Below are 26,308 nucleotides of genomic sequence, written 5' to 3'. Positions count from 1 at the left end.
GGTGCAGATGTCACTTGCAAAACTACCTGGAAGGTAGTTTTGTGCCAGATTAAGCGCTAGATTAAGGAATGACTATTTTGCATAACAGAAAAGCAGGTTTGCAATACTGTGTAGTATTGTAGCAGTCAATGGGTTAAATAGGGTTCAGATACCTCCAAGCAGCTGGGGAGGGGGAGATGAACTTACTGAGATCTGGGAGTTTCTTTGCACATGACTTCCAATGTGACCAGAAAGTAATACAGGCATGTCAGGGATGGCAGTGTGACACTTTGGTTTTGGGACTAAAACTCGATGGTAAAATTAGAATGTTGAAGTTATGTAGGCATGTTGCTAAAATGTTGGGTATTACTCCTTTGCTGGGGGACGTAATTCCCCCCTACCAGCCAGCTGATCCACAGTGGAGAGATGGAGCCTGTTAGCAGGAGACACCCGCCCCCATGAGGGAGTCTGGTATCCCTTGTTCTAGACTAATTTTCAGCAGCAAAATGGAATTCTCCTGCGTCTCCTCCCACTGCTGCTCACTGAGCTCCATAAAATGCAGCTCTTGGAGGATGGGGACTCTAAGGAATGACTCAAGGGAGGCTTGCACAGAGAAGGGGGAATCAGTGAAAATTGCCCATTTACCCTAAATCCAGCCCACTGTCTGAAATAAAAACATCAGGTTGAAAGAAATACCTCCCAGAGATACTAATATGACTCTGGAATACTAATATCACCACAAATACATATTCCTGTTTTGAGTTCCCTCCAGCACCAGGTTGTTTTTTGTGCACTAGTGGTTAATCCATTTTTGCTACAACTGTTGTGTGTGTTATTTCAAAACATAAAAATACTGTGCACATAAAATTTATGGAAATGTCATGTAATTAGTACATTATAACATGACAAAGAAATCTTTTTCTTAAATTCCAAATCTTTTTCTATTCTAGTTTGACTTAATGTTATCCAATTTTTATTATTATTCATGTAATTTAATATAATTAACTAGTAGCAATGCCAATTTTTTCAAATGAGACATAGGATGGAAGGGAAGAGGGCTCTTTGACCTTTGCTCCTGAAGAAAAGGGAGGAATAGGTAATGAGCTGGGCCAGACGGTCCCTCTGAGCTCCCCCTGCAGCCAGGATGGTGGGGAGAGCAGGGTGGCTACTGTGGAGTGTGTCTGGATGGCCCTCCCCATCTTACCAGCAGCTAGGAGGCTGCAGACCACAGCACTGCCACTGCAGAGTGTGGTTGAACGACTATCCCCAGCTCCTGGGCTTTCTTCCTGACTGCCCTTCGTCTTCACTCCAAACATCAGGAAGCAGCCCGGGAGGGGGGGCAGAGATGAGCCTGTGATTGGACTTCAGTCAGGGATTACTCTATTGGGGGGGGGTTGTACCCCAATAAGTGCGAACTTAAATGGACTCCGAGGAATGGTAGAGGACAGAAAGGCCTGGAGGATCATTTTCCATGGGGTTGCGATGGGTCGGATACGACTTCGCACCTAACAACAACAACAACCCCAATCAGGGCCAACCAGAGGCTTGCCACATCATCAAAAGGCTTGGCACATCATCAAAAATCATCTTTTTATGTGGAATTCACAAAAAGAGGGCATGTTGGGGCTCTATCAGCTTCAAAGAATCAGCATTTTAACGGCTACCAAAAGTTTGGCTGTCAAATTATCATATTTATCTAGTATGAAGTCTTTAAAACAACTTAATAAGATGCTTAGCAGGTTCCCAAGTTATCTCTAATTGTAGCATATATCTAATTGCCAGGATAATTATTTGTTTCCAAAATATTTCAACTGAACAAGTTCACCACATGTAGAGATAATGACTTGCTTATTTGTAACCTGTCTAACAATCTGAGCATAACAGTAACATTATTCTAAAGATTTTCTTAAATGTTACCTTTATACTTCTTGGACTCAAAGCACAGAATTAAATGTTGATAAAGCCACATATTTCAGTGTCCTACAGTAGTGATCCCCAACCTGTGGGCCGCGGACCATATGTGGTCCTTCGACTAATTGGAGGTGGGCCCCGAAGGACGCCTTCTCCCCCCCCCCCCGGCCCTTTACTTCATCCTCCCCAGCCATTTACAATACACTTTGGCAGGTAGGAGGCCAGTACTGGCAGTGAAGACACGACACCTGATATGGCATTAAATATGGCCACAGCTTTATTTTGACCCCCCCCCCCAAAACATGGGTTGGCATGACATGAAACGGAGCCTGGCCTATCCAGCCCGCTGGCTGGAATACCCAATTCCAAGAGCGTTCAGGATCCATCGCCCTTCCCCGCTGGGAAAACACGGCCTCCTGTGCTCTTGAAGTCTAACTGTGGGAGATGGCCCATATATCAGGGTCCAAAGGGCGCAAACCTCCTTGGTTGCCCCGCTTAGGTCCATCTGGTCGCCATGAGCAAGTATGCCCCCCCCGCTGGGTGGGCCTCCTGCTCAAACACCACCTTCTTAAGAAGGCCCCACTCCCCTGGGAGTCCGATCGCACACCGGCTCCGAATAAACAGGCTCTGTTCATGTCAAAATTCGCTGTGACAAAAACAACAACATTAACAACTTATAAAACAAACAGGGAGGGAGGGAGGGTGCCGATGTCCGGCGCGCAAGCAAAGAGGCCGGGGCCCAGCGCGTGGCGCTATTTAACAGCGCCGCTGAAGCCCCGCCTCCCGCATGCCGTGCGCGCCGCCGCCGGGCGCACCCGGCACACGCTGCGGCCAGCCGTTCGGGCCGCGTCTTCCCCGCCGCCCTCCACGCCGCCAAAAGGCAGCCGAGGTGAGTCTCCGCTGCCCATTATTGTTGTGGCGTGTCTGTATCTTATTTTGAAGGGATGTTTAAACATTACCATAGCGATCAGAGAGTGCTAGGGCAGTGGTTGAGAGTAAACTACCCCCCCCCCCGCCGGGCCTCAGTAAAAGGCGTTGAGTGGTCCCCAGTGAGTGGTCCCCAGCGTTGAGTGGTCCCCAGGGATAAAAACGTTGGGGACCAATGTCCTACAGTATGCTATGCTTCTTAGTTCGTAAGGCCCCCCCATACACACACATACCCTAACTAGTAAAATAACACTGTAGTCATAAATCTTAGCATCTTTTTATTTTAACAATGTAGTGCTGATAATAATGCTATCAGGCTTGCATGAAGAATATTCTTTCCTGTATTATGCAGAATATCTCTTGTTACAGTTATGATGGATGGTAACAAAAATATCACCCAGATTGTAATAGAAAACCTAATAAACTTTTCAGAACACTAGAGGCCATAAGGAGAGAGAGGACAAGTTGAGCAGTATTTCTGGCTTTAACAATGTGTCTAATCTGAATACTTTTCCTTAGGGTTTATTTCTGCAAAATGCTATCAGTGCTAACTGTACAGTACAAAGTGAGAATAAATAATTACCAAAAATGTTCTGTGTGCCCTTTTATTTTAGATAACAGTAAGAAAAAAGATTGAAAATGGTGTTATTGCCCAAGCTTAGCTTGTCATGAAATATTGTAGGAGCCTGGATAGTAAAACAAGAAATGGAAGAAAAATACAACATACTCATTATATACCCTTCAAAAGAACTGCTACCAAGATTCTTGGTAATGCACTGCAAAATTCCTACTCCTAAATGAAATTCAACGAAAATATAATCTGTTGGTGGGATTTTGCTCACATAAATGGTTGTCATAACTGTTGCAATGATCAATAAAATACACAATGTGTCAAGGCCTAGTCCAGTTCCCTGAACTGCATTGTACACCTCAGCCATTAGGAAGAAGCAGCAATCTTTAAGCCAAGGGGTTCCCTGATCCTTGGTTGGCTCTATGCTTCATACATGTACACCTGCTATCACCAAGAAATGTCCACATGAGGTTTTGCTGCCAAGGACCAAATCCCTGCTTGCTTGGCATAAATCCCAGCAACCTCGAGGGAGCCATGAGATCACCTCATATTGGTCACTTACTCATCTGTAAGGCAGCAAAGATCACAGAAGAACAGTAGAGGTAACACAGACAACATATCCAAATACAATGGCAGTGTGCAATCTGAGGAAGTCCTTACCCAGATTTGCAGCCCTGTAGAAAAGATAAGGCTGCCTTAGGCTGAAAGATCAAAAATCAGTAATAATCCTGACAAACTGGCCCCTTTATCTCAAAGGACGGGACAACCTGAGGAATACTAAGGGTGAGGGTTGTGTGCTTCTGGTTTGGTTCACAGCCATAGCGCCAAAGCTGTATGGCATGTAAGCAGGACATTGGCTGGCATCAACAACGTGATGCTTGACAGGACTGTACTAAATCAGAAGTCGCGAAGCAAACACATATTGTAGTGCTAATATGGAAGTGCTGCCACAGAAGTATTTCTCAGTGGCCTACACATGAGGTCTGTAACATCTGAACCCATATTTAACATTAGAGCACCCTGTCAAAAAGCCAAGAGAAGGGCAATTGCTGCCAGCCCAGCAGAGCAATGATGCCATCTTGCTTTTAAGATAAGGTGACCAGATTTTAAGATTGGTAAAGAGGGACATCATTGACCGGGGGGTTGCCAACCTCTAAGAGGAGCCTGGAGTTCTGGAATCACCACTCAAGCCTGCACTGCTTGGAGACCAAAGGCTGCCCTGGAGGCCGAACTGTGCTCCTCTCGCACCTTCCGGTGCTGCCTTCTTCTGGAGCCGACCCTTGCAGCCCTCCCCCGCCCCGCTGCCTCTGCCAAGCCTCTCACCTGGGTGTCAGGCAGGTGGGTGGGCGGGGGTCCCCTCTCATCCCAGGAGCATCAGGCGAGATCTCCCAGGTGGCGGCCAGGCAGGGGGGCTGTCAATCCCAGAAAGGGGTTACGTTCTCTGATATTTAATTGGATCGAGAAAGCATAAAGTGTAATTTTGACATATGTTGTACTATGTTTAGATTGCATTTAAATAAGCTACTTTCTTAAGCATGAATCCTAGCATTATAACAAGCAAAGATGCAAGTGTATGTTTCAAAGTCCTGTTTCAGCCGCAAATGATGTACCTGCCCTTACAATTAAACTATATATTATGTTGGAAATCCGATATTAGACTTCACAGCTTATTTTCCTGTGTTTAGCCTCAGAACAGCTGTGGAGGAGGAAACTGGTTGGGATCTACGGTGCAGGGCAAGGAGGGAATAATGTTTCCCCTTGGGGCTATTTTCCTGATGGAAACTATTTTCCTAATGTTGCAAGAGAGCCAGTTTGGTGTAGTGGTTAGGAGCGCATACTTCTAATCTGGCACGCCGGGTTCGATTCTGCACTCCCCCACATGCAGCCAGCTGGGTGACCTTGGGCTCACCACGGCAATGATAAAGCTGTTCTGACCAAGCAGTGATATCAGGCCTCTTTCAGCCTCACCCACCTCACAGGGTGTATGTCGTGGGGAGAGGAAAGGGAAGGCGATTGGAAGCCGCTTTGAGACTCCTTCGGGGAGAGAAGAGCGGCATATAAGAACCAACTCTTCTTCTTCTTCAATCAGTCTCTATATGGAAAGGCTCCACTCTTGTTCCCAAAGGAAAAGCTCAGAATGACACTCCCCTCTTTTTGTAGGTTGAAAATAACAGAAAGAGATTGGAAGCAAGACACGCACACCCTATTTTGGAGAGAGACTGCAACTCTGTGACAGAGCATCTCCTTGGCAGGCAGAAGGTCTCAGGTACAATCCCCAGCATCTCCAGTTAAAGGGATTTTTTATGTTATTTATATGTTTCATTTAATTCACTAGTAGCCTAAGCCCGTTGTAGCAGAAAATAGAACAGGCGCTAGCATGGTGTGAGGGTGGAGGGTAACGCCTTGAAGTGGTGGGTTTGTAGGAAGGGAGGGAGGGTGAAGAAAGAAGGAAGGAAGGAAGGGAAGAAGGAAGGAGGGGAGAAAAGGGATGGATGTATAGAAGGAAGCAAGGAAGCAAGGAAGCAAGGAAGCAAGGAAGCAATGAAAGAAGGCAGACAGGCAGGCAGGCAGCCCCCGCCAGCACAGAAGGAAGCAAGGAGAATATGTGGGATCCTCTAGAGTAGGCTGGGTGCAGGCAGGCAGGCAGTCCCCTCCCACTCCCCACCCCTGCCGGAGCGCAGAGGGCTGGCCACACCTGGTAAAGTCTAGAGGAGTGCGAAGCCGCTCTTCAAGTCCCAGCCAGGTGCAGGCAGGGAGGCAGGTAGTCCCAACCCACCCCAGCCAGAGTGCAGAGAGCCTCCTGCGCCCGGGCAACTCTAGAGGAGTGTGAAGAAAATCCTTGAGTCCTGGCTGGGTGCAGGCAGGCAGTCCCACCCCACTCGGAGCACCGAGAGCTGCCGGCACCCGGGGAAGTCTAGAAGAGGGCAAACAGGAACCTTGAGTCCCAGCCGGGTGCATGCAGGTAGTTCCACCCCACAGCCACCGGAGCACAAAGGCCTGTCTAGCAAGTATCAAGGAGCACAGTGGAGCCCGACGAGCTGCTCCATCTGCCAATGTGAGGCCGTGAAAACATCCACCTCCTCAGGGAATGGGGCCATCTTCTCCTCCCCATAGAGAGGGCGGCAGATCCTCAATGGCCATGGTGGTCAAGTGCCCAGTGACAGGGACAGACCACCGTCTCTTTGTGCACACGTGCCTAATCGCCACTCGAGGCCGAACGGAGCCGGGCGCAGGCACAGTCTCCTCCCAACCCAGCTTCCTGGCCCACCATCAGTCACGTGAGCCTCAAGAACTGAGCACTAAGGAAGTGGATCGCTCCTCTCCTCCCTTCCTTGCCAGAACTCCGCGGCTTGCAGTTCCCGGGCTGGTTTCCTGGGGCTTTTTTATAAGGCTACGAGATACGGGACATTTTTGTTGAAGGTGGGATGGCCCCGCGAAAATCGTTATGAATGGTCACCTTATTTTAAGGCCTCCCAAGCTGAACAGTGGGCATACTTGCACTCGAAAGCTCATGACCTGAATAAATCTTTGTTGGTCTTAAAGGTGCTACTGGACTCTGATTTTATTGGGCTGGCATACTGAGTACATAAAGGCCCAGTTTCTACACAACGGGCTCACCTTTAACACGCTGGATCTTATGTGGCCTGAGTCCTCATTCCCCTCCCCCCCATGTCTAATTTTCTGTAATTAACACCAACTGCATTCTGTACACTGAACAGCAGTGCTCCTGCTTCTTCCTATTTTCTTTTAAAAGTCTGGGACCAACAGACACAGCTTAATCCACTTTTCATTCAGCAAAACCTCCCGCTATTCTTTCATGATTTGCTTTATATAATAATTTCTTTTTGGGGTGTAAACATTCTCTAAACTCTTCTTCAAATTCTTTTATTACCTCTGCAAATCCTTTCCAATTTGCCAACATCTTACTAAATCTAAACCTCAAAATGAAGTCTTACCAGAACTGTGTCCATCAGAAATGACAGAATCAATGTTACCAATACAATACCCTTAAATGGTGTTCTCCTCTGTCACAGGGAATTATCCTACTAGAGAATTAATCGAGTCTAAGCCCATCCACGTCTATAACCTTAAGTTTAGTACCTGTACAAGGAATTGAACTGTAAACAATTGTTAGCAATGCTTTGACCTAACCCATTATCTTCCATCATAGGCATGGGATATTTCTCATTATTTAAGACCTAATTCTCAACGTACCCGTAAATACCCGTGATCCAGACTGAGCCACCCATCTTCAGCAACTTCCCTGGCTTCAAACCACCTTGGCAGCAGTGCTAATTTTATCACACTCCCAGCAGCACGAGGGCAGTTTGGAAGCTCTAGAAATGCCACTCACGGAACCAAGATTCTCAATAAGAAAAGGGATTGGACAGTTGGGAAAGGTTTTCATAAGAACTGGGGAGACCAGGAAGCTCAAAATATCCTTTGGGCTGTCAGAACTACAGCCCAGAAAGCAGCATTCGAGGCCTTGGCAGTTTTTAACAAGTGCAGCCACAGCACCCACATGTAAGTGAAATGGGATCTAGACCACCCCCCAAAATGTTCCAATCATTATTTTTATAGCGTTACATTATTAGACAGCGATAAGACGACACCGCAAGCACAGTACCTCGCTGGGGCTGCACAAGCAAGACGGGTCCATCCCAAAGGATTAGCGACGCTGTGGGCAGACTCATTGCAGCCGGCCGTTCCCCTCCTGCCTGTGATAGCCCGGCTCCCTTGCTCAGTCTTGTGCAGTGTGAGTGCTGAGTCCTGATTCATGGTTTCAGGCTCCAGCCAGGAATGCAGCCATTGAAAACTCAGAACTATTTTTACTCTTGACCAGCCGCAGCCTCTCTGTTCTATAAAGACTTCTAAAGATAAAATCATCCCAAGCTAGTTAAGGGCGTGTTTTTAGGGATCTACAGTTCTCTGGCATTTATTGTTACTCTTAAACGGCACAGTTGCTAACAGGAAGAAGTAAGCTTACACCCTGGCATTGTTGCAAGCAGTCAGGAGTCAAGCATTTCATCCATGCTGATGAAAAATGTTTAAAATGCCAATGAAATCTATTCCTTTCTGCTGTACACATATTGTGCACCACACTTTCTAAACAAGAGACTGCATTTGAAACAGGCATGTATGGTTCATTTAGATACTCACCCCCCCCCCCCGCCCGAATGTACAAGGGGAAAAAGAAAGGGTATGAAAAGAACAAACACTCATCTGGTAAGTACTAAATACAACCTAAAGTTGCAGCAGCAGTACTCAAAGAACCGTAAGCCAAAGGCCTTCTGTTTGGGGTAACCAAAAGTTTGGAAAGCTCACTTCTTTATCACACACACAAAAATGGCGATGGACTGGGAGAATCAGCACAGAATCAAAAAAGCTGCGGGAGTGTCCTAATAATATGCACACTTTCATACAGAGGCAAAAAACAGTGTTGTGAGGCAAATTCATCATGATAGAATTGGTGGCCATTAATTATCTAAAGAAAGGCAAGATGAATATAGTAGACACATCCATGTATAAAAGAATGTACACTTACTGATGTTATAACAATAGTTGATGTGAAAAAAGTAGATGCATTGCAACCCCCCCCCCCCCGAAAGTTAAGGGACTGAAGGGAAAGAACGCACAGAGACACTGTGATTTACAATGAATCGGCATATGGATAACACAGCATCTCCTCAATAGGGTGCTGCAATCCGTACAACAGGCACACCCCCAAAACTGCAGAGGGTGTGAAACAAAACTATCTCCCTAGAATACATTGTAGTTCCTGAAAGGACCACATAATGAATCCTTATCAGCAGAAACACATATTCCATGCAACAGAATGGATCCAAATCTCGAAGTAAAGCCTCTTGGTTTTTTGCTGCATAGAAGGCATTGAATTGTGCAGTAGTCATATGAGAAACATTTTAAAACGCTGTTGAAATTGCCAGAATCCCACAGGCTTAAGGCTGCTTCTCTCAGCATTTTTCTTAATGGGTGTATAATATGAACTTAGTGTTGAATTTCAATAGATTTGTTTTTCCATGCATCCATGAGCAGGCTTTCCCCATTTTTAGCTACACGACAACTATGCAAATAGGAAAAACTGCATGGATCAATTTTTTGCCCCAATGCTAATTAATCATTCACCACAGTTTACAATGGGGAATCTGGGTCTCAAATTTCAGCTGAGTCACACAACCAACAAGTAGTCACTTGTTAATCAGTTTATCTCTGTTTTAGCCCCCCTCTCCAACTGGATGACTTTGCAAGATTACCAATTTAAACATAAAGCATCCTGTGTGCATGCCCTCCAATTCTTCACAGAAGAAACTAGACACCTGCTTGTTATATCCTTATTTTTATAAGAACAAATACTGCCTAACTCTGTCTCCCCATATTACTACATTTTGTCACAAACCTACAACTATATTTGTTCACAATGCAGAATCCAACCCTGCAATGATTTAAAAACCAAAATGGGTTTTTTCTTTTCTTTTTTTCCTCAGCAAGAACAGCATGTGACCGCAGTGAGTACACTGAGTGATACTTTTAGATTCATATACATCCATTTACACACATGTACACTAGAGCTCAGATGCATCTGTTTCTGCACTCAGAAAACTTCTAGAAACTCAGAGGGAGGGAGCTAAACCCTAAAGAACAGCAGCGTCTCACACTAACAACATTTTAACAAGGCATGCCGAAAATGCAAAAATAGAGGCAGAGGCAGTGATTTAGGAGGACAGGTGCCATGAAACAGGGACGTGCTTTGAGCATATAAGAATTATGTGGTAAAAGGAAAGAATGAACTGTAGCACTTCAGGCTGAGTGGAAGATCTTTAATGCTCCCCCTAACTAACTAAAAAAATTCCTTGCAGTCAGAAAGCAAGCATAGCAGGGAAAGGGCTGGGCTAGCTTTTTTCTTTGCAAGAAGCCTTTTAATGGGCATGCATTCAAATATGATATAATTTGCAACAATAAAGGGCTTCAATCCTTTCTGCATTTCCAGAAGCCCACAAATGTGCTTGCAACATTATCTGTAGTGACTGCATTTTATAATCCAGCAAGAATAACTCAGGAGAAAGATGGGGTCTCGTCTCCACAATCATTCTAAGCTTGAGATGTGATCAGAAAGCACCAAGACTATTACCTGCTTTTTCTCCAAACCTCAATATGACATCCAACAAACTCATCAGGAAAAGTGGGATCTGGTCTTTAATGTTCCTCATTGGAAAGCATGAATTTGGTCTGACTTCCATTGATAGTGAAGATTTGTGGACCCCTAGCTACCTCACTCTGCTGCAAACAGTAAACAGAGACACACAGGCTGAGATAATGAATACCCAAAAGGGCTCAGGAAATGCCAAGTCTTCTGTGTAGATTTTAGGCTGTGCAAGATTTAGAGTGATAAACGGTAGGAATAACAAGATAACACTTGAGGCTACTGAAAGATGTTACATCACAACTAAGAAACAGGTTAGATAACATGGAATTGACCATAATTGATTTATGTCCATTTCATTAGGAGAGCATAACAGTTTTACTTGTTTAAATGGTGGTCTCTGAAAGGGTAAGACCCCTTCTCTGAGATCTAAAGAGCAATTCTATCCTTGAATTGCATCTATGATAGATTTGTTAATGTATCCCTTCACGCCAGTGTAGTAAATCAATATGGCAATATTTCCACTTCAACTGGGCATTGAAAGCACAAAAGGTACAAGGATTTGAAAGTGCAGGTAAGCATGCTCCCAAGTAGCTCATACACTTCATGCCAACATAATGTTGTTTCTACAGAAAATTGGAATACGGTCAATTAACAGCCCACCTCCCCACCACTACAGTGAAGGAGAAATATCCAGTCAACTTCACAGCCATTACACAGAGCACTGTGAGTATATAAGTCCGTCTGTCCTTGGTTGCTGGGTGGTAAACTCTTCCTAGGACAGAACATAGCTTCTTCATCAAGGCATGTGGCTACCTTCTTCTACTCAGGTCCCTAGAACTATTATTTATTTTATGGCAGAATTACATGCAGGATTTAGATATTAGTTATGCAGAAAGATTGGTCAATCCTCCTAAATATTAACATCTAAGTTTTCAGTTCACTCAATTGCAGCTGGGGAGAGTATGAAGAGCTCCATCATATCTGTCTGGAGGTTACAGATTAGCACGATGCTCACATTCTTGTGACAGATGGAAAATAGTTGGGCAAACTGGACCACAATCATATTCGGAACCTGGCATTTTTCCCCACTTAAACAACAGGTCTATACAATTGCCAAAGCTTGTTCATATTCTATTAGCCAAATCCTGCAGGCCTTTTATTAGTGTTTATAGGTTATGGATATCAGGTGGAACTGATCTCACCAACTTCTGCAACCATACATTCCCTAGACCAAAATTTTGTAATTGTCAGATTTGCGCAATCTTATCACCAGGTGTCAGTACTTTAGTTTGGATAGTTATGAAGAAGAGCCATCTTGCCTTCCGAGGTGCAGGGGAGATGTGGCATAATGTAGACAGCCAATAGGTCAGAGTCAGTTTAATATATCCACTGAAAAGTCTCAGTGTTGTGCTGAGTTGGACATCAAGTTTGTGGAAGTGGGGACCGTTGAGCCACACTGAAGCACTGAACCCTGAGCTTGTTTCTCTGCCACGAGATAGCCCCATCTGGGAGTGATGGGAGACAATGACACCCAAAGTGTGTTGTAAAGGGCTGGGGGGGATGAAGTAAAGGGCCGGGGGGGGGGGAGAGAGAAGGCGTCCTTCGCGGCCCACCTCCAATTAGTCGACGGACCACATGTGGTCCGCTGCCCACAGGTTGGGGATCACTACTATACACCAGCCCCAAAGCCGAATACCAAAGTGTTGTAGCAGGTACTTTTTGCTTTGTGCACATATTTTTGCTGCTACATTGGTAAGGTGGTGTTTATAGTTCAAGGTCCTGTCCAGGATAATGCTAAGGTATTTAAGTGTATGGTTGTGTATAAGTCAGGTGCCATTAAGGTAGACATTCAGTTCACGGTTGGCAAGACTATTATTTAGATGAAAACTGGAGCATTCTGTTTTTCTTGCACCTGGGATGAGCTGCCATTTAAGGTCATATTTGGCTAAAATTTCAGTATTTCTTCAGTCCTTTCCAATGATTTGTGCCTTACTGCAATTGCCATATCATCAGTACAAGCAAACTTCCTCGATATCGTCTCAGGAACACCAGAGATTTATAGATTGAAAATGGTTGGAGGAAGTCTGAGCCCTGGGGTAGATCATTATTCAGTTTCTTCTGCTTGCTAATTGACTATTCCATAATTACTTGGAAAGTTCTATTGCTCGGTACGTTATTTAGGAGTTCAAATAATGTTCTGCAGGGGAAATCTGTACAGCAGATCACCTCCTCAGACCGTGTCATAAATGGCAGTCTGATCACTGAAAACTGCTGATGTCTTAAGACATTTCTGATCCCGATGCAATTTGATTTATTGATTTATTGATTTACTAGATTTAAAGCCCATTGTATGGTAAAATTCAATGGGTGCTAGCAGCCCCTCTCCTGGCCCTGGCCACCTTGCAGCCCTGCTCACAGGGCCCCACCCCCACCCCCAGCACCCTTCGGTGCTCCTGTCCCGGGCGTGAAGCTTTGTTGGCTGCCCCCCTCCTGCCCCAGGCTCAACCCAATGCTTTTCATGGGAAATTGTAGAAGGGACACTCCAGAAGGCATCCCTCTCCATCTGCCATTAAAAGAAAAGCAAGAGCACAGCTACTGGCCTTTCTTTCTTTCTTTCTTTCTTTCTTTCTTTCTTTCTTTCTTTCTTTCTTTCTTTCTTTCTTTCTTTCTTTCTTTCTTTCTTTCTTTCTTTCTTTCTTTCTTTCTTTCTTTCTTTCTTTCTTTCTTTCTTTCTTTCTTTCTTGTGAAATTTGAGTTGGCCAGAAGCGGTAGTATTGCTTAATAGTGATATCCATTCACGGGAAACTGCCCCATGTTGTCTATGCAGGCGGCATGCTCGTAGAGGCGGCTAGGTGCAAAGAAAAGGACTCCTGCCATCACTGGCAGCGTCATCTAAACAATTGTTTTCCCTGCAAAGCAGCCACGCCTCAGTGCTGGAGGGGGGAAGACTTCAATTCCCAGAATGCACCATGCAATTAAGCCTCCACTTCCAAGCTGTGGCTCAAGGGCAACATCCCGGCAAGTATCCTGCGAGTGTGGATCCCCCCCCCCCACTCCAGCCTCCAGTGCTATTGATTAAGGGAAACAAGATGATATGAGTGCTTTGTCCAAGTAAACATTAAAATATTTTGCCTACAAAGGAAGGGTGATGCCTTTTTCCTGCATGCTGCTGAATCCACCTTCTATCATCTCATTCTCATTCTCAGCCGGGACCCGGCTCCTGCCCACACGCCAGTGCAAAATTACTGGAAAGGGGGCGGGAGCATCCTTTCTGTCCCCAGCCTCTCCTGTTGGGCAGTGAAGGTTCTTTCTGCCCCCTCTGACCCCACACCTTACCTGCCAGGGAAGAAGGTTCTCCCTGCCCCTCCCCCGGCCCCAGGCCTTCTTCGCCGACCGGGAAGAGTAGCCGAGGCGGCAGCTGAGGTTCCTGGCGGGAAGGGAGGATGCTTCCCACCCACCCCGGCCCCAGGCCTTCTCCGCTGCCCCCCCTGGCTGCAGGCCTTCCCCACCATCCGGGCTCCAGGCCTTCTCAGCCGGCCCCCTCCCACCCCAGGATCTGGCTCCTGCGAAGCTTCACCAAGCCCGACCGGTCACCTTCGAGTCTGGGATGGGCCAAGTGGCCCATCGGGAGCTGCATGCTGCGTGGTTCCCGATCGGCCCCTTGGCCCCAGAATGACACGCACAGGACTAATCTGGAGCCGCTTTGTGGCTCCCGATTGGCCCCCTCAAGTTTTTATCCTGGACTCGTCCCACCCCTTTCTCCACCCACATACCCCTTAGGGCTTTATTCCTACCGCTCCCATGGAGTGGTTACAGATTGTATTTATAAAGCTGCTCCTGTCAGCACAGTTGTCTCAGGGCTGTGTACAACAATTTAAAAAGCAGTAATTTGGTAAAACAATATATAAACTTGCTAAAAACTGCCACAGAATGGCAGTTGGTATCCTCTTGATTCCAAGGCCCTGTCCAACCAATAATCTAGGTATTATGATGTTTCTTGCAGCCTGGTCTCACTAAAATGCCCATCAGAAGAGCTCCATTTTGCAGACCCTGCATCTCTTCCAGAAGCTCACTCCACTAGTCTCTTCCTACCTAGTTGCAGGACTTCCATCTTTGAAGGGTTCTGCTTCAGGCGACTCTGCTTTAGCCTTTCAGCTGTAGTCTTCTGACATCTGACAAGTTGTTCTGAGGGGGAATTTGGCCTGCCGCTCATCTGGAGCTGGAGCTAGGTGTCATCATCTTATTTGTGACACCCAAGCCCAAACTCTCAGAACAGCTGGGCAAAAGGGTAAATGAGGATGTTGAATAATGTCAGATAAAGGACCACTCCCTGTGGAACTTGACACTAGAATATCCAGTAACGGGACTGGTCCTCCCAAACTGCAACCCTCTGTCCTTGACCCTGGAGAAAGGAGACTAACCACTGTAGTGCTGTCTCCCATATTTGAAGAGGCAGCAAGCTAAAAGCTCATGGTCTACAACAACAAATGTTGCCTTGAGATCTAGAATCCACCTCAGTTCAGCTGCCTCCACAGGTCATCCTGTGGGACGGTCTCTCCATTGGATAGAATGGAGAGATGGAGGCAACCCCTTTCAGAATCCCTGGATGTGGACCCCATGGTTAAATTTTTGTGAAATTTGGAGTTGTGTCAGGGAAAAGCCTCCTGGAGCTTCCCTAAAGGTTTTGAGGCTGTAACTCAAACCCCCACTCCCCCAGGGCCCTGAAAAGGCGAGAATGCTGGACATTCCATTAAAGTCAATGGCGCCATTGACTTTAATGGGCGCCGATGCCAAATTGGTCCAGGTTGGGCCCCTGGTGGACAGGTAGTTGTGAGCTCCTGCATAGTGCAGGGGGTTGAACTAGATGACCCTGGAGGTCTCTTCCAACTCTATGATTCTATGATTCTATGATTGTGTACCAGTTAAAGAAAACCTTCTGAGGGGTGTTACACAGGGAAGTGTATGGCATAGAGGTATTAGGAGCACACCTCCAGACCACCAGCTTAAGGACGCCTTTATAGTGACATCATCAGTGCTGGACTTTGGAGTGACCACTCAGATTCTTGGCTCAGAGGCTAAACAAAAAGGCCCCCAAAGCAGGCTGAAGATTCACATTAGAAGTATACATTACAATCGAAAAAGGGAATTCCAATGAGACCATTAAGTTCAGAGTTGAACATTACTTAACTTCTTCATTGAGCCTGTGCTGAGTGACATAATATAATGTTAACATGATGTTCACTGGATGTGCCAGTATTGTCTTCTGTGGCCCTTCCTTGCATACCCAGGGGATTGCTAATTGCCACTGTGGGACGGCAGGTGAATTTCCTCCAGGCCATGCTGGATTCTGAAGATTTTTGGTGAAGGGATCACTTGAGCATGGAATTGGGGCCACTGTAGGTAGGCGGGTAGTTGTGAGTTCCTGCATTGTGCAGGGGGTTAGACCCTGGAGGTCCCTTCCAACTCTATGGTTCTATGCTTCTATTCCAGCATTTGCCACGTATTGCTTTCTTTTTCTTTGACTGGGTAACATTAATCATGGGTTACCGGTTGATACTGGTTATTGGTTGATACTGGTCTGGATATGGCAGCTGATGTTGTTATATTAGCTTTCATTTCTAACAGGATTGTATGTGTTTGGTTGAGCAACTGGATAGAACCATAGGACTACATTAGGCACAGTGACTTCCAGTGTAGTAGCACCACAATACTACCTGTCAAAACTGTTATCTGTGCTTCCGTGTTTGACTACACTGGCTCAGAGGAAGGAAAACTGAGCTCTAGCCTTTCTTTTCTTGGGATGTTTATAAATGGACTATGCAAAGTGGATTTGTATAGATCACCTATAGATTCCAGGAGTATACTTAACCTTTCTTAATTATAATGGCTTCCTCCAAGGGAATTAAGAGATCTTTGGGGAGGGGAGTACTCATTCTTCCACTCATGTCAGTAGGAAACCATCTCATTGCACAGTAACCATCGATAGCTTTGTTGTTGTTGTTAGTAATGACTATGAAAAGAAAATATTAACATTATACATCACCATGTTTAAATAGTAGTAATACAATTTGGAAAACTGGCTACTAGATGATACTTACTCCTGAGATTTTACACCTAAACTGGCATAATCATCTAAGTATATTTAATGAGAATAAATCTCATTGAACAAAATGTTATTTATTTCTAAATGAACCTGCTTAGCATAGGAACATTTAACAGTAGTTATCATCAGTGCTTAGGAATACAGGAAAGAAGGGCAAGAGAAGCAAAAACAACAGATTTAAAGAAGCAAATTTCTTTATTTATAATCTGCCTTTCCCACCAAGATTCAAGATGAATTAGACAGTATAAATCAATCCCATCATCAGAAGGGGGCATCTAGGAAACAACGCAACAGGATTTGGATGGCCGAAATCTGAAGCGGAGCTGGAGCAAAGCATAAGCGCTTAAATGTGACATGTTCAACATGAATTACTTACACCCTAGGAGAATGCTTACAGCAACAAAGAGAACACAGTAGTATAGTCAACAGTTCCTACTCTTTTGCCAAAGCAAGTTTCTGGACCATTTCATTACCCTGCAGCCTTATTACCTGTGTAAAAAAATGTTTCCCAGAATATTTGTTGTGCATAGTTTGTGAAAAGCCAGGAGCGCTGGAGCCTTCCTAACTTCATCCAGCAGTCCATGCCAGAAGAGTGGGGCTGCTACAGGAAATGCACAACAACAGGCCATCATGGAATTTGCTCATTTGGAGGGTGGCCCCTGCAGAAGGCTCTGCTTAAATGTCTGATGTTGCCCAGTTAGTTATTTTGTAACATCCTTCTGTGCACAATTCAAAGGCACCTTAGAAAGATCCTTACACATACATAGTTGATCTGTATGTTCTTTGGGGCAGCAACCTTTGGGCCCAGTATTTGTAGTTAGCACTCCCTGGACAATATACATATGCACAGTGAGCCATGTTTGCATCCAGAATCTAGGTTTTTAGGTAAGTTACTTACTAACAAAAAGAGCATAGGCAAATGCCAAATTCTTGTGCCCCGGTACATGATCTAACATGCTGGAAGCCTGGGCTGTAGTATTCCCAACACATCACAATTCATGACCTTTTGCAATGTTAATGAAAACACAGCATAAACAAGCCCCCAGTTTGTACTGACAGGATCTGAATTCCCTTTCCCAGCAGGAACAAATTTTATCTATCTAAATAGCACTTGCCCTCACTACTGCTTGTTGTCCATCCGTCCCAGTAAATTGGTCACTGTCCAGGGATGTCTGAAGCAGGCATATTAGAGAACAGAAAGGAAAGTTGCCAATGTTCATCACCACCTCTCCTGCCTGCCTTGCATGATTAAGGATGAAGACTGGGAGTTATTTCTCCTGGCCACAAAGACATTAGCTGTCACAGAGCTGGCAACTTCCCATGTAAAAAAAAAACCATTTCAGCAGCAAATATTCTAGAAAACTAAGTAGCCAATATTCAGCGCTCCAACCTCATCTTCAGAATTTAAAATTCATGCTGCATAATGCTAAATATTTAATCGTATATCATATGCCAAATATTATCATGTTCAATACTTGATTGGAGCTTTGCTTTCTGAACAACTGGTCTTCCTCTGCTCAGTAGTTTGCTTGGTCCACTCCACTACCTCAGCAAGTTTAAATACAGTATGGAATGGATCCAAGCTGTCTGATCTCTTTGCCATTCGAACATTTTCCCTCTCCTTCCATTCACTTCAGCCTTTTGTATCCCTTTCCCTTCTCTTCACTTACATATGTGCCATCAAGTTGTAACCAACCTATGGTGGCCCCAGATTTCAAGACAAGGAAGAAACAGGTGACTTGCCATTGCCTTTCTCTGCAGAGCCTTCACTGGTGGCCTCCCAGCCATGTACTGACTCTGCTTAGCTTCTGAGATCTGCTTGGACTATACCATGCCACTTTCCCTTCAGTTGCCATCACAGAATCAATGAGGACAGCAACTGGGCCCAGGCTCTTTCAGAAGTCCACTAGTAGATTTTGAGCCTCCTAAGTGTAATAAAAATTAAGAAGAGATATGAACAAGGCTGCCAGGTCCCTCCTGGCAACTGACTAGGGAGGTGGGGACCTCCCAGGAGATGGAAGAGTCCAGCTGACAGATGTATCTATGTCACTCCTGATGTGATCAAGAAGTGACATCATTGTACAATGGCATGGAGGTAACACACTGGTATTTGGGCAAAAACTCCATAGGAAATTTGGCTTCTAATGTTTTTGCCCAAATACTAGACATTTGTCCAGACATTACTGATGTGATGATGGGTCATGTTGGAGGTGATGTAGACACATTACTGCAAAGACGGCTGGACCTTGCTCTTTTTCTGGGTAAGTTCCCCTGGCCAGTCAGCTGATCAGTGGCAGAATGGTGGGAGTTGGTGTTGGGAGACCCTGCTTATTGTTTCATCCACCAAGGGATCTGGCATCCCTACACGAGGCACGTAAAATCAAATTACAAAACTTATAAAATACCAAAAAATGAACAAGTAGACATACTTGAGGCTGTCCATGAATGTGAAGCCTGGGCCATATGACCCTCCTGCCCCTTTCCCCATGACAGCCTCTGTTTTCTGGGTCATGTGCTCCTTCCCCTGCCCTTTCATGACCACTGCACAGCTGACATTACTGCAGTGAAATCAACATGTGTAGAGTTGGGAACATGCACTAATGTACTGGCTTATGCAACTGTTGGCTTGTGAGCACAGAGTCCACGGGCATACAAAATGTGTATGGGTATGCTGATTGGCAACACTGCCTTTTTAATGTTCCTGATCATAGGAACAGAGCTTATATGTGTGCAGTTTGAACACATTTGAACTTAATGCTCATAAGCTAGCCAAGAGATAGCTTGGTGTAGTGGTTAGGAGCGTGGACTTCTAATCTGGCGAGCGGGACTGGATTCTCTGCTCCCCTATATGCAGCCAGCTGGGTGACCTTGGGATCGCCACAGCACTAACAAAGCAGTTCTGACCGAGCAGTAATAAGAACCAACTCTTCTTCTTCTTCAAATGTGAACAGGTGGGTGAGTACACTCATATTCACTAACCTCTATGCTGTTGTAATGCTGTCTACAGAGGGGGTTACCAAATTAATTCAGAAGCAGGAATCCCTGTTTGAACACAAGAAGCAAAAAGCAATTAAATAAAGCACCTTTACTGGGAGTTTTGTAGTTAAGCTGAAGATTTTGTAAATAAGATTCAACTCATACAAGGGGGGGGGGGAGGAGGCAACCCCAAGGCTTTCTAGCTCCTTTATATAATGAACAAAGGATAGTTTGTTTGCTAAGCATGAACATAGTCAGTGTCTGGAAATAAGAGGAAGCAGCTGAAATACAATACAAGGGGAAGCCTCTGCTTTGTGAACCCACAAAAGTAATTGGTGCTAGCTTTCCAGGACTTGTTCAATTCAGATCATAGTTGCCTTAAAAAAAATATGCTGCCAACAGAGGTTCTATGCTTGGTCACACATAGCACAGTCCAGCGTGCATGGAAGAAAGGATAATATCATGTATTTACACACTGCAACTCCAACTGCATGTGGTGTTGCTAGGTCAGTTATGCGATGCAAGAGAGAATACTACTAAGAGAATGGAAAGGACACCATAGCGCATATTGCCTGCATGGCTTTTTGCTGCACACAAGAGCCTGAAATAATCCTCCTAAAGGACACTTCCATTCAAAATGTAATTTCTCCACACTCTTCCTCTCTCTTAGTTAGTTAGTTGCTCAGTCATAACTGCAACTTGAGCTCGCATGTTACATCCAGCAGTAGCATATGACCTGACTGGGCAAAATTAGAGTTCTGGTGTCACTTCAACCATGAACTCACCAGGCGGCCCTTAATGCAAGCATCTCCTTCCCCAGCCTCTTCTTTTATAATAGGGGACAGCAGTCTATATTATAGGGTTATCATAAGCATTCATGTTATGACATATCTGCATAAAGGACACTCCATACAAGTACAATAGAATGATTTTTAAGTTCCAGAAGAGGCCCAGCTGTTCCTCATAATGTCCATCCTGATTTCTTAGCTTGGTTTTCCCTCTACCATGCATAAACGATTGAGTGGCATACCTACCGCTCCCCCATATTCCCAGACTGCTTTGTGCCTTGTGCCTAAGTTACCTCATAGAATTCACACCACAATTTGTAAAGAGCCTCTAAGGTTCCACCTGGGTTTTTCTCCTCCTGCAGGGCAGGTTAGCGAACCACTTGCTTGTAAATGAATCACTCCTGTTCAGCCTTCCCAGAGGTGTAAATCATAGAGATCCTGCCTTAATCCTCCCTCCTGAGAATTCCTCATCTGCTGCTGGTCTGGAAATTTATTTCTGTCTGTAGTTTGGGTAGTTAAAATGGCAGTGGCAGCAGCCTCCACCAAGGAGAATAAATAAATCATTTGATAGTCACTATTGAAAGATGAAGTCTCCTACATCCTCCACTATTAATGTGTAAATTCCCAGCAGGATTTCTTAGTAGACAAACTGGCTGGAACAGGAGGGGTGTTGAGTGTTCTCTCGCTCTCTCTTCCTAGACTGCAGTTTAGATGTTTCTCGTTTTAACTTTACTTAATGGAATTGTAGTGTATCATTGAGCAAAAACATAACAAATCACCTTGACTTTGTCTGACTTTGTTTTAATTACATTTTGAGCAGTGTACTTAAAAATAAAGCTTTTTGGCTTATGTGTGAGAGCTGTGCCATGCATCTTCCTTACCTTTCAATTAATAATTTGAAACAACTTGAAAATTTAAAAGAAAGGGGGAGGGATGTTTTTGAATGCACAGAAGACTGTTTTATCAGGCCAACAAACCAATAAAACATGGCAGCTTTTGGCCACTAAGTCCGCCTGCAATTATTTGCTTTATTTTCTTCTAAACTCTGTCTGTAGTCTAGAAAACTTAATGATTATACAAGAAAGATAAATTCTTTCACTGAGCAAACTTTGATTTTATTTTAGGGGGGAATTACAGATTTTTGCTTTAAACTAGACACACTCAACTTTGTTAACAATCAACCCATTTAATTCATTTAAGAACAGATGTAAATCCATTATGAGAACAGGTCTGGGGGCCACCCATAAACTATGTCACACTCCTTAAGATCTCTTGTTCAGCACCATCTCTCTCTTTGCCCATTTGAATCAATAATGCTTAATTCCTTTCTCACTGCCTGGCTAGCCCTTTCCCTGCCTCTTCTGCACATCATATACTTTATGAATTGTCCTTAATTACCTTGCAGGATATATGCCAGTGATAGGAAACCTCAAAACTATTATATTTCATCCACCCAGCATTTAATGCCTGGTTTAAACTTTGCTTTTAAGCATTTTCCAGTTATTTTGTTATGTACTCGGAGTCATCAGGGATGGATTGGCTAAAATTCCTTTAAAAGGGGAGTATTCCATAAAAATCCTCTGCTTATCTATTGGTCAGGTGCCAAACGATATAGCAGATAATTCTGTGCAGATGAGATGGACAAAATCTTGCTCTATTTCCCAAACATGTTATAGGGTCCTGCCTATAGATTAACGCATGAACTGTCCTTCCAATGAAATAAGTACAAACTTTCCATCTTGCGCTTGACCACTTTTTAAATCTCCCCTGTCAAGGCTCCACATTAACCTCTTACAACACTCATATCTCGTACATCAAATAAACCCAATGCATTGGAAAACTGTAAAGTCACAATCATTTCCACCAACAACATTATATACTTGACAGTTCCATTTTTTATTACATTTTTGGCAGTGCAGAAAGCATTTTTACTCCCCATTTAACAGCCATTTTCACAGAAGCTGCCATGGCTATTAATATTATAGCATCAGTAGACCTGGCTCTGTTTTAATCAGGACCTCATAGTAGCTGAAATATTGGTATGCTGCAGAAAACATTTTAAATGTTCCATTTTGTTCCAGTTGGGAGATTCTGTTCAAATTAGAGTTTATTTACCATTTTGAACCATCTCATTTTTAGGATTACATTATTTCATATTAAGACATTTATAGTGACTTATTTATTGAGGGTTTTTCCTTTCATCCATGTTGATTCCTAGATAAAGTTGCACAAATTATCCATTAAGTTCCAAGATATAATTTACATTTTATATATGCCTGTTCCATGAATTGAGCAAATTTGTGAACAGTGACAATTTTAATGTTAGAACAAGGAATTAGTAGTGGCTGTTGAATAGTTTTGAATGTAGAACATTATGAACTGCAACCCTCGGAGAAGAGAACTAGAGAAACATGAAGCACAGTACATGGGTTGTGAAATTAACAAGAGACAACACAAAAAAATAGCAGATGCAAGTGGCTGGAGTGTTGAGTTTTGACATGGGACGCCCATATTCAAATGTCCTGCTAAGAAACAAATCTCATTGGGTGTTTTCATCATGTCTATTTGTGCTATACTTTCCTTGAAGACCAGGGCTTGCCATCAGTCAGTGAAAGACAAATCATGCATACACGCAGGTGAGGGGGCTTGAATAATGAAATCCCCTCTCCCCTTCTCTATGCCCCCTCTCCAAATAACAACTGTTCACAATTTACCTTTAGAGCAGCTGTCCCCAATCCCCAGTCTGAGAACAGGTACCGGTCCGTAGATCAGTTGGTACCGAGCCACAGCTCCTCCTTATCCTCCTCCCTGGCTGCTGCCTCGGGGGCTGCCCTGACACTCTGCCGCCAGCTCACCTTTGGTGCTCTCATGGCTGGGGCTCCCCCTCAGCATGCCAGTGCGCAGCTGCTGCTGGCAGCGCCTCCCAGCGGGCAGCGGGAAGTCAGGGGCACCGGCAGGAAAGCAAGTGGAGCAGGGGCTCAGGCAGCGGCAGCAACAGCAACATCCCTCGGCAAAAGACTACTCCCCCCCGGGCCTCAGTAAAATTGTCACGCTTTGACCGGTCCCCGGTGATAAAAAGTTTGGGGACCACTGCTTTAGAGACTAAATAACCTACATCATAGCTCAAAGTTGAAATCCAGTGGCACCTTTAAGACCAACAAAGTTTCATTCAGGGTATAAACTTTTGTGTGTACAAAAAAGTCGCATGCACAAGAAAGCTTATAAACATAATTAAACTTTGTTGGCCTTAAAGGTGCCACTGGACTCAAACTTTGTCCTGTTTCTTCAGACCAACAGGGCTACCTGCCTGAATCTATCTTTGGCATAGCTATTCATATTCAAAATATCTACTTTACCTATTCCAACAGTTTGTTTTGAAGACACCAGAACCAGTAAACTATGGTTCGCATTTGTCCCACAAAGCAGGATTCCAAACAATGAGAGGAGGGGTGCACAAGCATAGGGCACTTCCTACACTCATTTATATGTAACACTAAACCTGAATGAAACATTAGATCTGAATTCTCCTTAAGGCTTCATTAAGGCCATATGCCAAAACATGGTTTGTGCTAAGTAAAGCCTACAGAACAATAAAGAAAGAGAACCTGGAGCTTGCTGAGAACAGCCAGGGAAAGCCGACCAGCAGATCCACCGGAGCAGCCTGTCAGCGTCGGTGCGGGAAACAGCCTGCTGCAGAGGGACCCTCCTGCAGCCGCCTGAGCGGAGCCGGACTTCAGCCACAGCTGACCGCTGCTATTGTGCCACACCCACCATCAGCACCGTGGCCACCACGTGAACGGGGCCGGACCCTCTGCTGCGGCTGTTCCAGCACTGAAGGTCGACAGGACACCATTACCACACCGCGCCCTCCATTCAAGCCCACAGCTGCCGCCCGATCAGAGCCAGGACCCCGCGGGAACGGAGCCTGGACTTCTACTGATTCTGCCTCACCATAGCTGCGCCGTGTCTACCACCCGTGCCCAACTGCCACCAAACAAGGCCTGGCCCTCTGCTGCTGCTGCCTGCCCTGCACTACAGCCGAGCGACAAGGTAAAGAAGCAAACAGAAAAGAAAGAAGAAGGAAAGGAAAAGGAACACTCACCTACAGAACAATAAAGAAAGAGAAGTACCAAGCCCTGGGGGGGGGGGGGAAACGGGACTTGCCATAACTATCCCATCTGTAGGGGGGAGGGAAGAAGGTACAAACAGACCATTTATTTATTCTCAGAAGGGAGAAGGGAAATCAAACGTACTAATGAACTGAATAAGATTGATACCAAATCCTGGGGGGGGGGGGATTGCCATAAATATCCTATCTGCAGGGGGGAGGGAAGAAGGCACAAACAGACACTTATTCTCAGAAGGGGAAGGGAAATCAAATGAACTAACTGAGCTGACTAAGATTGATACCTATTTCAAAGGGGAGGGAGGAGGGCACACCCAGAAGAAAAAAAGAACACCAAACAAACCACTAGAAATTAAGCAGGAAGAATTTAGGCGGGAAGAATTTAGGCGGGAAAAACTGTACAGACAGAAAACGGAGGGGAGGGGGAGAGAGAGTGAAGGGAAGAGAGAGAATAAGAGGAAAACTTCAAACAAACTAAGAGAAGAAGAATCAAGTGGAACATTGTGGTGTGCACAGAGAAAGGGGAGGGGAAAAAAGAGGGGGGGAGGGAAAGAGCAGAGGGGTGGGGGGAATAGAAAAAGAAGAAAAATTTAAAAAGGAAGGGAAAGAGACAACAATCTATGCACACGAATGGGAGAAGGATTAACCCCCAACCCTCAACCTAACGACAACCCATCTGACCATTGACTGACCCCAAATTAAATTAACACCTTACCGATCTACCAATCCGAACAATTATCATCAACTGATCTACCACAACCCCACCATCAATTTAACTATCCCAAACCCACCCAAAACAATTAATTCCACCAATTAATCAACTAAATCCTAAAATTGAACTACCCAAACCCACCCCAAAACAACCAATTCTACCAATCAATTCTATCAACTAATTGAACTACCCAACTATCGCCTGAACTACCCAAGCCACCCCAAATCAATCACTTCCACCAACCAATTGAATTACCCAACTACCAACTGAACCACCCAAACTGACCCCAATCAACCAATTCTAACAACTAATTAATTCAGACCATACCTAACAAGCCACCCTCTACTTGCCAAACAACGCTAACTGTCCAACCCAATTCCACCCAACCCACAAACATCCAGTCCCAAACCACAACATGAAATAACACAGAGGCCACACATACACCACACTCACCACACACCCTGGACTGGGCAACCCTGAGGTGCCGCAACAGGCGATCGGGGCTACCCCTCCAGATATACATCCTACACATAGCACATAACTATCACAACTGGAACTGGGAAGTCCTGAGAGGCTATAAATAGCGATCGGGACCAACCTTCCACAGATACACAAAACCCTACACCTACATTAGAAACCAGCAATAAGCACAGAACCAGGGCGGGCAACAACCCTAGCTAAACCGCAAAACCAAGAACTAAAACCAACAGCGTCCATGGAGCCCATCATATTCGAAAGAACGGAGGAAGGAGAAAAGGTGGGGGCCCTGAAAGGGTCAGGGATCCCAACAATAAGGGGCAGAGGCAGAGACAGCAGATGGCGGCGACCAAGGGGCCCGGAAATCAACCATACACGGGCCCCTTCCAGACTCCGCCCCACTAGGGTGGAGGCAAAGGTAAATAATCCGTCTCTGACACTGGTGCTGTGCAACGCCAGGTCAATAAACAACAAAACCTCTATCCTGCAAAACTATTTTGCAGAGCAAAGAGTGGACCTGGCGTTCGTGACAGAAACCTGGACCAGGGAAGGCGAAACAGTTGCCCTGAAAGACCT

The 26,308-nt window shown here is 45.0% G+C and overlaps 1 protein-coding gene across 11 annotated transcripts in view; it reads right to left on the bottom strand.

Moving 5' to 3' along the window:
• Positions 1-26,308, bottom strand: part of LOC143829878 (tetraspanin-4) — a 724,382-nt gene that overhangs the window by 373,155 nt on the left and 324,919 nt on the right. For 2 of the 11 annotated variants that reach the window (XM_077321431.1, XM_077321432.1), the window contains one exon: positions 19,633-19,695. The exons of 7 other annotated variants lie outside the window; for them this stretch is intronic. Coding sequence is in view for 2 of the 4 variants with exons in the window: in XM_077321424.1 (XP_077177539.1) it covers positions 10,536-10,644 (109 nt within the window). In the remaining 2 variants the exon portion in view is untranslated. Of the gene's footprint in view, positions 1-8,015; positions 8,209-10,535; positions 10,650-19,632; positions 19,696-26,308 lie in introns of those variants that run through there. 2 more of the 11 variants (XM_077321424.1, XM_077321426.1) reach the window with 2 other exon arrangements.

The sequence above is a fragment of the Paroedura picta genome, chromosome 2, assembly GCF_049243985.1.
Source record: "Paroedura picta isolate Pp20150507F chromosome 2, Ppicta_v3.0, whole genome shotgun sequence".
In the NCBI taxonomy this organism is placed as follows: Eukaryota; Metazoa; Chordata; class Lepidosauria; order Squamata; family Gekkonidae; genus Paroedura; species Paroedura picta.
The sequence above is the reverse complement of the archived record's forward strand: the minus strand, read 5'-3'. Positions and strand labels throughout refer to the sequence as shown.